The sequence below is a fragment of the Colletotrichum fructicola genome (assembly GCF_000319635.2).
Source record: "Colletotrichum fructicola Nara gc5 chromosome Unknown KSG_Nara_v1_contig11, whole genome shotgun sequence".
Taxonomy (NCBI): Eukaryota; Fungi; Ascomycota; class Sordariomycetes; order Glomerellales; family Glomerellaceae; genus Colletotrichum; species Colletotrichum fructicola.
The window spans coordinates 722161-736064 of record NW_027094061.1 but is presented as its reverse complement, the minus strand read 5'-3'; the positions used below and the strand labels follow the sequence as shown (position 1 = coordinate 736064).

The following is a 13904-nucleotide window of genomic DNA, read 5'->3' as shown; positions in this document are numbered from 1 at the left end:
GCCAAATAATATTTGAGCCCGTGGTCGACGATGCATAGCCGGGTCATCTTTCACTATAGAATCTAGACTTGTCGCGATATGCATGACTTGCCCACGACGTGGTTTCATTGAAGTGAGACGATGAACTATTTACTAGAAGATCATAGGAGTTTATGTGGAGTGGAAGCAGAATAATGAACAGAGAGAACTTCAGGGAAAGAATCGACAGACGGCAGGAGGAGCTCGTGTAAGCCCTATGCTTTCGCGTTCAAAACCATTATACGTCTCGGCGGATGGTGTTTTATGTCCGTGGTATTTAAACTTGAGTTTCTCTATGATGATTGCGTCTGTATCCCGAGCATTCAAAATCATGATTTGTTTTCATTGTTTTGAATTCAGTGCTACTGCAACCTTCTGGAAGCACGATTGATTAATGACAATGTAATTTTCACACATCCTTGTTGAAATTCTTGATAGTCTAGTCCCAGGAACCAAGCTGATATTGGGTGTTGCACATGTTGACTAACTCCCAACATTCCCCCAAGAACATGTGCGGGCCCACATCTTTCTCTTCTCCGGCAGCCCCGGCAGCAAAGAGCGTCGCCATATAGTGATCATCTGTCCCATGCGCCTCTTTGTATCGCGGGTGTTTCATCAATCTTGTGACCGCTCTTCGAAGATCAGGTCCCGTATTTCTCATGATTGCGTCTTCGTGCGCTTGTCGAAACTCCAACGCGAAGGGCTCTGGCGGAACGGGCTGCGCAAAATTGTCTTTGAACCGGATCATCCATTGCCAGTGGTTCCGAAAGAGGTTGTGAACTGAGCCTCCACTGCCAATGATGAGCGTGTTCTGGTAACGCAGAGGACGGAGAGTAGCGCCGATTTTGATGTGCAAGTGCGGATCATATCTTGCATTTTCTGAGACCACAGTGACTGGTGGAGGTACGCAGTGAGGAAACATCCGAATGATGATGAGAAAGACATCGTGGATCCAGTCGTACTTGCGGTTCGCCCGAGCATTGATACCGGCTTCCCGCAGCATGCCGATGACCTTCTGGCCTCCCTCTATGTCTGGTACCATTTTGTAAGGCATCCACCTTGAGTCTTTCACGCCTCCTACCGGGTCTTTGCCCGCATTTGGGTTCATGCTCACATCTACGGCATCACCAGGAGCATCCCAATGCGCTCCCTGTAGTATGCGTAGACATATGTCAGCCGCAGCGCACGTTTGGGATCGGAGATATTACCATGATTACGATTCTTTCGATCCCACGCCTCAAAACCTCGTCGCCGACACTTTCCCATATATGAGCTGGTTCAGAATCTTCACCAAGCATCATTGTTGATCCATGGGCGAAGAGGAACACCGGAGTGGGTGCTGTTGGGCACACGAGGTCAGTAAATCATGTTTAGGTGAGGACAAGTCCTTCTGCGCCATACCCTTTTCCGCTGGTAGACTGCCCATGCTGGATCATATGAAGGAAGGACACGACTGATGTCCAAAGAGGCGCCGAAACAATGGACTTCAATTTCAGATCGTCGAACATATAACAAGAGACAATGTTGGGAGATGCGGGTGGCGTCGTGTTGTCATTTTCTTGGACCAGTCCAATTTACTTTAGTAGACTTGCACTACCCGGTGTTGTTTCCGCACGGTTCCCATAGTCGCCTGGGCGGCGCGTGGAGCCGAGCCGATCTCTCTCTGTGTGAGCTTGCCGATACTCCCAACAGTGACATCACAAAAGCTGCACAAGATATCCTTTTTGTACGATGTATCGAGAAACATCTTGAAAAACAGCAAGAACTTAGCATCTTTCACACCATGGCGTCAGTCGCGAATTTGTACAGCGCTGTCCACGCAGCGTGGACTGAGGGGCGGCTTGAAAATGTTCTCGAGCGCCAAAAGCAGCTTGCCCTATTACACGGCAACGTCAAAAAGTCGTCCAAACAACTGATCGCAACCATGATGCAAGGTAGCTGAAATCTAGAACTTTCATTTCCCAGACTATTGACGTTGCTTTGCCCGCAGAATTGAAGTCCAGCGAAGAAAGCGCGGCTGCAGAGCTTCAACTGGTTCTCGAAAATATCAAACACCATTACGATGCCCTTGACTTCCCAGCGACGCTCACGAAAGAAGCCGCGGTGAGAAAAGGTTCCAGTAACATGGATAATAGCGTTCCTCTTGGCCCGACTTTGATCGACGCAAATCCGTTTGTACCGATTGCAAGCACCCTAATTCCGCTAGCTGCCGCCGTAGCAGCTGGTAGTGCTGTGTTGGTCCTGGCTCTTTCTGGGCTCCCTATTCTCAATACGGAGCTGCGAAGAATCATTTCAGCAAGTCTGGATGTTGAAGCCGTGGCAATTGCCCCCGACGATTCTAGCGATACTCGTGAGCAACTTTGTTCGATGCGCTTCGAGGTTGCTGTCCTCCAGAATTCGAGTCACTGGAATGATCTGCGGAATGGGCTCTTCATAACCAATCCCACCATCAGAGTCCATTCACCAGCAACTGGATTTCCTGCGGTCTTTGTGGATCGCAGCACGCGTGACGTCGAGGCAGTCGCAAAACATCTTTACCACGCAGTACTCTGTGCGCTTCGTCATAATCCTTCCAGAGTACCTCGACTTTGCTTCGTAGACGAATCGAAGGCGAAAGACCTAGAGAGCTACCTTGTTCGAGCTGGCCCAGCCTCGATTCGCCGCCTCGAGGTTGCCAAAGATTGGCAGAGCACGCCACAGCTTTGCAAACTCCTTCAAACAGTCTTCCCCTCTTTAGTGAACAAGGCAATCAGCCACGAAACCTTCGCTTCAGTGATTGCTCTAGAATCTTCAGAGTGAGTGCACCCATCCCAGAGCTTTCACTTCCACACCAGTATAGCTAACCCTGCGACTCTTAGCTCCATTACAGTAGACAGCATTGGTGCCGTGGCTCAGTCGATGGCTATGAGCGATCGTGGAATTCTGCTCATTCCAATCAGTAGCATGGATCATGGCATCGACATCTTGAATAAGCTGTAAGTTGAAAACCAATTATTCCAAGGAGACTCCTATGCCTCTGCTGACTTTTAGATACAGGAATAAAGCTGGGCCCTCAGAGATAGTATATGCTTTTGGCGACGGTAAAGCCGGTCTCTACGTCGGCTCATTCGTAAAGACGCTGCAGGTCTGTGTCAACGAAGTGCCTGAGTGGTCCCTAGGTAAGATCAAGATCGACCTCAAAACGATCGGCAGGACTTTCTAATCTAACCTGTCCATCCAGTTTTCGAAACATCGCCTTCATCGCAATCGAAATCAGACAAAATTTGGTACTCCCCCGAGGCCTTTTCTTTCAATAAGCCGATTCAGCAGGGGTCCCCAAAGGCTTCGCCGAAACCATCATCAGGACGGAATGTGCTGTGGCCAGTGCTCGCTCACACTCTGCCGCTAGGAAAGATCAAACAACCGAAAGGTGGACGTCTTAGTTACTTTGAGCGAGGCCTACTCATAGGCTTAGCTATTGGATTGCTTACAATCACTGGAGCTTCAGTAGCTGTTCGGCGTGTTATTCAGAATTCTTTCAAGCGGCCGTAAAATGTACGACCGCAGCCTTTTGGTTGATATGTAGCAAGGGCAGTATGGTTACTGAACATTGCAAATGTAAAACGCGAAATGTCTATCCTCTTCCCAACTGCATAGGCCCCTGAGCGCAGGAAATGTAGTAACTCTTGTGAATATCGAGCGTAACTGGCATTGTCCGAATCAGGTCAAATGAGATAGAATATGTAGCAACTTTTGAGAACTCAAATCCACGGTAGCTAAATACCAATCATCCTCAACATTATCGCAGCGTCAACAAGTCAACCCCAATAGTCTGTATAACCCCCACACTGATACATGCGGGGCGGCGGCGGCATTTCATGCATCTCAACCTTATCAATCCAGATGTCACCTGTTTCGCTATTGATGCACTCCCCAGTGCTTAGTAGAACGTGCCGGCGGTGCCGTGTGGGGAGCCGAGCTGAGAAAGGAATAGGTCTGGTACGGTTTCGACTGATCCAACATCCTTTCGAGGTGTTCATCGCTCTAGAATAAGTGGAAGTGACCCATATCCAAACACATCCTGCCCATATTAGTGACTCCTACACCAAGAAGTACGGAAGCGCTGCACACGACAGCAAGACATCCTGTCCCAGATTCCTGATATCAACACCAAGGTCAAACTATCATATCAACAAAATGGGATTTTGGCCATACATCGGAACAATGGAAAACAAAGCCCAGACTCCTTTCCGGCGTATTGTAACCCACCACAAGAACGAGAAGTCCTCGATCCTGATAAATGAGGAGCTTCAGTTCGAGGATGGGTGGGGCAGCCAGGCCGTCACTATATGGAAAAACCAAGAGTATCCCGCCGAGTACCAGGGCGAAAAACCCGACGCCGTGCCGATCATCTACACCCACGGATCTTTAATCCGCGCGGTCGAGTTTCCTCCGCATTCTCAGGGACACAACCACAGAACAGCTTCTCTTGACTACGGGATAGTCATGGAGGGTGAGCTAGAGCTACTGCTTGAAGACGGATCACGAACTAGCTTACGGGCGGGAGATATTGTCGTTCAACAGGCAGTAGGTTATCCATTTGCGGTGTTTGACGTGTTGCTAATCGAATGCCAAAGACAATGCACCAATGGAACAATGTGTCAGATAAGCCTGCTCGCATCATATTCGTCCTCCTCCCAGGACAAAAGACAACCAAAGATGGCGTGGATGTTACGGAGAAGGGAGTGCCTGCCGAGCTGTTGCCCAAGAGAGGATAGGAATGTGAGCGTAGAGCAATAAATAGCAGAATGAGACTGGCCAATGTTAATTCGACGAGTGGAATAGTCTTCCACATAAGCACATAGGAAATCGTTTGCCATATGGTTTCATGAAAATGGTACCCAGTCTAGCTGCTGTCCTGGGTAATCGCGTAGGAGCCTACATGAGTACCACTTCCGTGATCACGTTATCCTGCTAGGGTGGTGCTGTGTCACTAGTACAATTCCCAAACACTTGGCCGGACCGATGGCCTGTCGGAGGTTCTATGGGTGATTATCACGCCTCCAGCTCTTCCATCTCAAGAACGACATGCGCTTGTTGCGAAAGACACATTTTGGCCTTGGGGCGCTGCCCATCAGCCTCGGGAAGCGGATACCCAAGTCGCACCGGAGGTGACATTACATTGAACCAACCCGAAATTCACTAGATCATGACAAACGGATCATTTAAAGATGCCTAGTGTGGTTGAAGGTGGCCTTGAGAGGATCTAGTAACTTTTGAAGTCTGAAGCAGAATCGTGAGAGAGGGAGAGAGAGACAGGGTGCATCAGTCATATTTCATCTATTTCTGGCACACAGGACTGAGTATATGCACAGTCAATTACACTGGCCACACGTCCCAGTCTCATCACAAGACTCTTGATCCGACTGGGCTTCTCTCAGGAAGCCATAGAGTCAATTACACGGGTTACAAGATCCCTGTGAGGAACAGTCAGCAGCACAACACCATCGGACGCATACAGCTTGGGTCTACTTACGTATCCATATACGCCCGTACAGTTGCGACTTTGCCTTTCTCATTAAAGCCAAGGATCCAAGTATACTCGTTGGGGAACGGCTGTCCATTCTTGATCCGAGTTTTGACTGCTTTCAGCTCTACAGCCGCCTGGTTCCCACTAAGAATAATGTTCTGCACCTCAAGGTGCAGTGGCCCGGCCCAAGTTGCGGATAAAGGCTTTGTTCCCTCTTGAAATGCCGCTAGAGATTTATAGTGACCGGATATCTCACAATGCGCTCCTTTGAATCCTTGTTAGAGAATCATCTCTGTACTTGAAGTACGCTTGGGCAATAACCTTTCACCGTCCAGTCCACATCAGGCTCTATGTTGGCAAGGAAGGATGCCATGTCGCCTTTGGCAAGCGGCTCGAACATCGTCGTGATTTCTTTTTCTGTAACCATTTTGGACAGTGGAGTTGAGAATGGGATTCTTGGGTATGGTCGAAATCTTGGTTGATACCAATTCAAGAAGCTGAGGCGCAGGTTTCAAACGCCAAAGTTTGTCTAAAGCAGACGAAAGGTCTGCCTGCTGCGGTTTTGAAGTCAGCAAAACTTCTCAGGTTAGCTGTGGATGCCGCTCACACTTTCCAATGGCGACATCTCAGGCCTCGTCGGGTAAATGTGATATCATCGGCTTTGTGGGGATGCCGAGCGGGGGTCGTTGGCACTCGAGTATCCAAGAGAGGTGAAGTAGCGGGGCCGAGCGGCTTATGCTCACCGCCCACTCAGCTCTGCCACTGCAAGTTAGTCTACGGAACGACGCGCTGAAGACTTGGAAGACATGCAATAGGTTTGGCAGGGCGAGAGTAAGCCTTCCAAATGGCATAGCAATAGGAGTTACACACCATTCCCTATAACCTAAGAAGAATACTTAGTACGCACGGTCTCGCTCAGGTGCATACGTGTAAGTGCTATACAAGGCCAAATTTTCTTCTTTCTCACCCAAAGCTGTGATTTCACTTGCCAAGTTCTCACTCCGAGAGAGTTCCTACGTCGAACATCACAATGCCTCTTAACATCATCGTTGTCGGGGCTGGAATTGGGGGTCTTGCATGCGCTATCTCTTTGACGCGTCAAGGCCATCATGTTGAGGTATGTAGTGTATTCCTCCAGTGTTGAGTCATAATGATGATAATAACGTGACTACAAGCTCTTCGAGCAATCCACGTTTCTCAACGAGATAGGTGCTGCGATCCACCTTCCGCCAAACGGCTCTCGAGTATTGAAAGGATGGGGATGCGATTTTGACGATCTGAATTACGTTTACTGCAACAGCATCACGACTTACGATAAGTCGGGCAACTTCAGATTCGTCGCCATTGTAAGTTTTCAGTTGTAACGTGTAGGAAGAGCTAAGAAACGTGAACGTTCGTAGGCCACTAAGGATATGCATCAAAAGCTCAATATTCGTGACGAGTGGCTCTTGACTCACCGAGTCGATTTGCACAATACCCTTCGGAAGCTAGCTGATACTGAGCCCTACGGGCAAAACCTCAATATTAATCTTCACAGCCGTGTTGTATGGGCTGTAAGTTTCATCGCCTCCTCTTGCCTGCCGATTGTTTCTTGTCCTCTCGGTATTTGCATAGCTAACCATGCTTTCGACGCATAGGATTCCGAAAATGCCGAAATTCTCTTGGAAGATGGCACCAGGTACAGGGCAGATCTACTTATCGGTGCTGATGGGGTACACGTGCGTTTCGAGGCCACTTTGCGCGTTCCGTTTTGGAATGATCACTGACGCATATCCCAACGATCAGTCGAAAGTCGTTTCTGCGGTGACGCTAGAGCAGCCGAAGCGCAAGTCTACAGGACAGAATACCTTTCGATTCTTAGTCTCAATGGACAAGATCAACGCTAGCCCTCTAGCGAGGCCTTTCTTCGAGGATTTGGGTCTGGATGATCAACATGTCTTTCTGGGAGCCGATCGTCGCTTGGTTGTTTATCCCTGCCGATCCAAAACTCTCCTCAATGTTGTCGCCATCCATCCTGCTGAGAACGACAGTCTAGAGACCGAATCTTCCTGGCTCTCGGGGGGCAATATGGAGGATTTGCTGCACACATACCAAGGCTTTGGACCGGAGCTGATTGAGATGTGCCGCCTGGGAGAAGATTTGAAACTCTGGAGTCTGGCAACGCGTGAGCCCCCGAAGACATTTTACCGAGGCAAGACAGTCTTGGTTGGTGATGCAGCCCATCCAATGCTTCCTCGTATGTCTCGTCACAGCTTTCATTATTGAGACTTTGCTGATGGTAAAACGCAGATCAAGGCCAGGGTGGCGCACAAGCGCTTGAAGACGGCGCGGCTTTGGGTGCCCTATTGCCATACGACACCTTGTCCAGTCAGGTCAACCGAAGACTACAGCTGTTCAACAAGGTCAGATATGCGCGCACAATCACTGTCATGGTCATGTCAAGCACCAGTGACGATAGGCGTGCCGAGAAGATGCCAGAGCTCCAACGATACGTCCCCGATGCTCGCCTCCCAAAAAACATGTTTGAGTATACGTGGAGTTCGTACGCCACGCTCGAGGCTCGGAGGGCTTTGGAAGAAGATTTGGGAGCGAGCTTTGGACCTTCTGCTAGGCTTTGAATTTGGTCGACTTTTCGCATAATTATGATCATGAGTGAGAAGTTTGTAGCGTAACACACATTTCTGGAACCACTTCGCTATGGGTTTTACTTCTTAAGGCTCTCTCGTTAAAATTTGACTCCTTGAATCCGAATTCATGGTGTGAAGGACTTGAAATACTCTCATTCTGAATTATCTCCCCAAACCAAAAGGATAATTTATTTTATTTAAGATTCGCAATGCTTGATGCTTCTTGAACTCATTGGTACCATAAGATATCATCCGTAGGCGCGCATTTCAACATGCGTCAATAGTGAATCCTACAGATCATACTGATGTGGCAGCTTAGAGACATCGTCACCACAGCCGGAGCCGAACTACTGAACCAATTGAGCCAGAATAGGCGCTGGGGGACTCGCTTTGATCTCGCCCTTGCCGTGGGGCCGCTGTCAGTCCGACAGAGGTGGGGACATCGGCACTCCACCCCGGCCCGACCGACGGAATGCAGTGTTCCGAGGTAGCCTGGTGAAGCCATTGCAATTCTCCAATACCGCGGTGAGATAGCGGCCTTTACGTTTGGGTGTGCCTTCTATGTTGATAGGAATCGTCTCATGCTAATTTCTGAAAGCAAAGGCTGAAATCCGAGAAAGACTTCGTCCCTAGCGGCTTCAACGACTCATGCGATCCCAATTAATAACGCAACAATTTGAGAGTGCAATCATGGCCAACGCCTTCGAGCAACAAGATGATACCTTTTCTCAGGGGAACCTACAGAGGGATCGATTTATCGATATGGATCATTCCAGCATACCTCAAGAGAAAGAAGAATGGCCCGTAATCATAATCGGGTCGAGCATGGTGGGAAAGGCGCTGGGCTTGCTGTTGGGATACCATGGGTGATAAACTGCGATTGTGATTCTCGTGTTCAACCAGGAGCTAATCATTGCCAGGATCAAATCGGTCTCTTTTGATCGACATGCGTCCGAGAGTTCTCAACCTCGCGCAGCGGGGCTAAGTTTCCGGACTTGCGAAATCCTACGACAGATCGGGCTGGAAAACTTTGCCCGCGAGCAAAGCAGTCAGCAATTTGATTCAAATGCCGGGATGCTTCTTGCAGACAAGCTCGTAGGTGGCAATGTCATTCAAGTACTCCAGAAGCACGACCCAGATATCACGAAGCAAATCACGCCGTCTTCTTGGATCTGGATGGCGCAGAGCATGTTTAAACCCATCCTTGGTTCGCATGCGAGTGATTTCGGCAGTACTCAGCTTTACAGCCAAGAGGTCCTCTGCTATGAGGAGGACAAAGATGGTGTTATCGTCGTTGTCAAGAACCATAAGACGAACGAGATAAGGAAGTACAAGACACCATACTTAGTTGCATGCGATGGCCACCGGAGTCCGTCTCGTCATAAAGAAGGCATCAGGTGGGAAGGGCCAGGCGTTCTGCGCAACAGCTTCAGTGCTGGTTTCAGATCTGATCTAGGCCCTTTTGTCAAAGAAAGATTGGTTCATGGCGTCGTTTACGTCGCTAATGATAAAATCAACGGTGGTTTCGTTTAGATGATGGGGGCAGACAAGGCCTTCTGATGGTAAACAGCGTTGGCGAGAGGTCAGACTTTCCTCCTGGCAGTGTGACTGTCGAGCAAGCCAGAAAAGGCTTTTACGACTGCGCGGAGCTTCGACCGGATGAGGTCTTCGTCGACATGCATACTGTGAATTATTGGACAATGGCGTCTTATACTGCCGATCGAATGGCTAGTAAAACCGGCCCCGTGTTCCTCGCTGGAGACTCTGCTCACGTTATGCCACCGACCGGAGGGCTGGGGGGAAATACGGGTATTGCGGTAAGCATCTTAATTTGAATGAGTTCCAAAATCTGACACATGCGCATATAGGATGCTCACAATTTAGCTTGGAAACTGGCCTACGTCGTGACAGGAAGGGCCTCATCCTCGCTCCTGGACTCATACAACAAAGAGAGGCAATTCATTGACGAATTTACCGTCAATCAAGCAACTGCTCGCTTTCAGAATCGGGTCGCACTCCAACAACCACCGGCGCCAGAGGCTTCTGACGTCTCAGTGGAGCTGGGATACCGCTATTCAAGTGGGGCATTCGTCCATGAGGAGAGCTATCATCAGCCCGATGAACTTTACGATGATCCGCACTACCCAACGGCTTTCCCTGGTTCAAGATTTCCTCATGTTTTCTTGGAAGACGTTGGAATACCGGGTAGACAAATCTCGACATTGGATCTTGTCCGAAAGAACTTCTTGGTGGTCACTACTCAGCCGGATTCACCGTGGGTCGCAGCGGCGAAAAGGATTAAGACAGTTGAGATCGACGTTGCTGTCTTGAACGCGCAATCTGCCCCATATAGAGACGCATCTGGATTGGTCGAGGAGAAGTGTAGATTACGAGCTGGTCAAGCCATTCTTATCCGGCCCGATGGCTTTATCGCATGGAGGGCAATCGCGAGACAAGACAATCATAAGAGGGTAGTGCAACACACGCTTCGAAGCATCCTGGGAATTTCTGCTATTCAATCTATGATCTAAATACTTGTAATTAAGAAAGTTTTGTTTCAATGAGATGTCTCTTGGTAACTCTGGATAATACCTTATATATGGGCCGTCTGACTACAACAGGTACGGGAAACTTACCCATTTACAGTCATGGATCATTTCTTCTTACTAGTATCGAGACAGCATTCAACACTACAGTCCATTGACTTCTTGACGCAAAGAATATCGATTTCGATATGTGAGATGCGGAAACCAATCAATGAGGGTTGATTCGAAGCTCGACACTCGTTCATCCAATGACGGGATCGCTCAAAATATACACTGTTGATTGAAAGTGCGTCTTGCGACGAGCTTCAGCTACCTAATGAACAATCGCAGGGGTAAAAGTCTCATTCATTTCAAGTATATATGCCTACTTAGAGATCGGATCCGTTAATGGCAGAACAAGACAACTTTTAGTTTCACCACCAAAGTGAATAGTATGGCGTCCCTTATTCCGATGAGAGGCGCCATACAAGTGAGGAAACTCCATATAGCTCATGTAATGTCCGGAGACCTTGAGAGTCAACGACTCCCCAGGGCCGTAGATTATTCCCGTCGGCCAAATCGGAATCTCGAGTTTGGTGACTGTACCAGCAGGAATGGCTTTTCTCGAAGTGTTGGTGTACTCGGGCCAGTCTTCGCTGAACTTATTGGTGTTCTTCACTTTGGTGACTGCATGACTTCCTCGGAGGGCCCCAGTTGGCCCAAGATACTTCAGGAAGCATGAGTCCGCCACCTCAGAGGGGCTCTTGGCAGGCGGTACCAAATCCTCCAAGGGTACGTTCATGTTGATGAGCTGCTGGCCAGAGACATCGGATTTTCCGAGTTGCACAAAGACGTCGATGTCGTCTTGACTTTCGTTGGTTATGTTGAGGACAATCCACGAATACCCAAGCAGCCAAGTCTCCTTGGTAAACTTGTAACTGAAGAATAGCTCCTCATCGCCCTGGAGAGGTCCATTCTTGGGAGCAAAGGTTGCGTCATATGATGCAGTCCCGGTACTTTTGGATGGCACTAGTTCGAGCTTTTTGTCATGTCCCAGGTAGAGCTTAGTCCGTGCAATGGCAGACTCTGGGATTGGGTATGACGGAAAAGGAATATTGACAACATTAGGCTGCACGTTCTAGTCAGATCTGGCAATCTTCTACGATTGAAGGCCCTCAAATGTCTTCCAAAACTTACTTTGTTGAAACCTAGCAGTGAAACCCGCACAGAAGGCGTACTTCTCCAATCGTTTTCCTTCCCTTTGACGAAGTAGTCGTAGAACTTTGTCAAGTCATTGACGTTCTCTGGGTCATACAAATCCGACCATTCCTGCTTAGGGTGAATCCGAAGCCTGCGTAACTGTTCAGTAATGCACTCCACAGGCCAGACAGTCTCCGTACTTACCACTTGTCCTTCGACGAAATGTGGTTGTACCCTCGAATCGAACCGGTGGTGTGGAGGGCGCTGGAGTAGCTCGCCAAAACATAGGTAGGCACGTCGATGTTCTCCAACTTCGCTCTCTTATCTTCCCAGTAGTCGTTGTATAACGGATACTTTTCCAGCATAGGGATGGGAGCCTCCGTTCCCATGCGACCAACCATGGTGTCTTGTAATAATCCCCACATGGCATCATATGGGTACGGTACTCCGCCTCGGCAAAGGGTATCTCGATAAAAGTCCGAGTTCCCTTCCCATGGCGCAATCGCGGCTAACGATGGTGGTCGCCGGGCTGCGATTACCCACTGTACCATGGCGAGCCAGCTGTTGCCTCCAAAAGCAACCTTGCCCGTGCACCAGTCGAGCTTGGCGATGTACTCGACTGCGTCGTACCCATCTTTGCCATCTTGATCTCCCAGCCATCTTTGATAACTGAAGTCAGTTTGGTACACCGGGGAATATTTGATGGCGGACAAAGACGAGGGAAAGTTGAAAGGAAGGGCAAGCTACTCACGGTGTAACGCCCTCGGAATCCCAAGAACCTCGGAGGTCTACATTTACAATGGCATAGCCTCTCGCAGTCCATGTTGCGGGGTCTAAACCTTCGAACTTTTCGTAGCCAGAGACTTCTGACATTGGAACCCCGAAACGGCCGGCTAGCATACTTAAACCATGGGGACCTATTCGGAATCTTAGCAATAGACTTCTTGTACCGAGAACAGGTCGCTCTTACCATTGCCCGACTTGCCGTAGGGGCTCCAGATGAGAATTGCCGGCACCTTCTCCGCAGTGTCGGGACGGAAAACGTCACAGTAGAGCTTGATGTCGTCTCTCATTGGCATTGCAACATCTTTTTCGAAGATTGTATCGACCTCAAAGGCCTTATTCTCTACTGTTCGGCGGTGTTCTTTGGGCAGCTTCCGAGTCGACGGGTTGAATTCGTCATAAACACCCGCAGCCTCATGTTCAGGAGGCACGCTTGGCTTGACTTCAACGTTGAACCCTGCTATTTGGAGAGACATGCTGAAATTCGCCTGGGAATAGATAATTGAGCAGATTTTGGAGATGGGAAATTCAGACTAGGAGACTGAGATGGAAATGTTGAATAATACAACTACTCGCATTATACGTGTCTTTGTTAAAGCAGCCGATTCGTGCAACTAATATCCAATTCCTCCATTCACTTATGGCTGTTCAAGAACCGAACTGCATTTCCTGGGGCGTTGCAATCATCTGTGGAGCCGGACCAACCCTGTCATGGTCACAACTTTCTGATGCCCGCTCCATCCGGGGATTCCGGCGTCGTGGACATAGCGCCGGTTCATCTGACGAAAGACTCACGTATCGGCTCGGCTCCACAACGGCGATAGGACTTTCGTTTCAAGCGACAGGCGCTTTTGGGTGGAGCTGGTTACAGCATTCAATCACACCTGTCGACTGAGCGGCTAGAATTCGAACGTGTTAGTAGAGGGCGTGTACTGAGAAATTCCTTTGGGTGTGGTTGGAGGCCTGTCAAGATCGCGAATTTTTGGTAGTATGAGGGTTGTTATAAATTGACGAGTAGGACAACTCAGAAACTCAGAAGGCGTCCGAGGAAGATTTGGGGCAACACTCAGAGCCTTCTACTTTGGCTTTGAGTTGAATGGTAAAAGGGGAGCATTTCGCGAAATGGACTTTATTATGCACTCTCGTTGCTCCTTCGCCACAGGTACAGTGAAGGTTTGTGAGCCATGTTATCTTCGCCAATTTGATACAAATTTGGGGTACCAAAACGCCGCCAACTCGACA

General features: G+C 49.1%; 6 protein-coding genes across 6 annotated transcripts; 3 read left to right on the top strand and 3 right to left on the bottom strand.

Annotated features, from left to right (window-relative positions):
* Positions 1-457: 457 nt before the first annotated feature.
* Positions 458-1060, bottom strand: DOD (4,5-DOPA dioxygenase extradiol; the record flags this gene model as incomplete). The annotated part of the gene is made up of 1 exon (XM_032037355.1): positions 458-1060. One exon carries the CDS (start codon positions 1058-1060, stop codon positions 458-460), a length of 603 nt encoding a protein of 200 aa, XP_031883786.1.
* Positions 1061-1801: 741 nt separating this feature from the next.
* CGGC5_v016746 (uncharacterized protein) lies at positions 1802-3220 on the top strand (the record flags this gene model as incomplete). Its single annotated transcript, XM_032037353.1, has 4 exons — positions 1802-1952; positions 2009-2813; positions 2877-2993; positions 3055-3220. 4 exons carry the CDS (start codon positions 1802-1804, stop codon positions 3218-3220), a joined length of 1239 nt encoding a protein of 412 aa, XP_031883848.1.
* A 974-nt stretch (positions 3221-4194) lies between these two features.
* On the top strand, positions 4195-4775 carry CGGC5_v016745 (uncharacterized protein; the record flags this gene model as incomplete). Its single annotated transcript, XM_032037352.1, has 2 exons — positions 4195-4584; positions 4635-4775. The coding sequence occupies 2 exons, from the start codon at positions 4195-4197 to the stop codon at positions 4773-4775; spliced, it is 531 nt and encodes a 176-aa protein (XP_031883849.1).
* A 659-nt stretch (positions 4776-5434) lies between these two features.
* CGGC5_v016744 (uncharacterized protein) lies at positions 5435-5954 on the bottom strand (the record flags this gene model as incomplete). The annotated part of the gene is made up of 3 exons (XM_066153564.1): positions 5435-5474; positions 5534-5792; positions 5849-5954. The coding sequence occupies 3 exons, from the start codon at positions 5952-5954 to the stop codon at positions 5435-5437; spliced, it is 405 nt and encodes a 134-aa protein (XP_066006892.1).
* A 603-nt stretch (positions 5955-6557) lies between these two features.
* Positions 6558-8145, top strand: OpS4-7 (FAD-dependent monooxygenase OpS4; the record flags this gene model as incomplete). The annotated part of the gene is made up of 6 exons (XM_032037351.1): positions 6558-6644; positions 6703-6873; positions 6928-7080; positions 7165-7245; positions 7313-7763; positions 7817-8145. The coding sequence occupies 6 exons, from the start codon at positions 6558-6560 to the stop codon at positions 8143-8145; spliced, it is 1272 nt and encodes a 423-aa protein (XP_031883758.1).
* A 2919-nt stretch (positions 8146-11064) lies between these two features.
* On the bottom strand, positions 11065-13138 carry cocE-6 (Cocaine esterase; the record flags this gene model as incomplete). The annotated part of the gene is made up of 5 exons (XM_032037349.1): positions 11065-11808; positions 11877-12030; positions 12084-12539; positions 12631-12796; positions 12850-13138. 5 exons carry the CDS (start codon positions 13136-13138, stop codon positions 11065-11067), a joined length of 1809 nt encoding a protein of 602 aa, XP_031884066.1.
* Between the last annotated feature and the right edge of the window lie 766 nt (positions 13139-13904).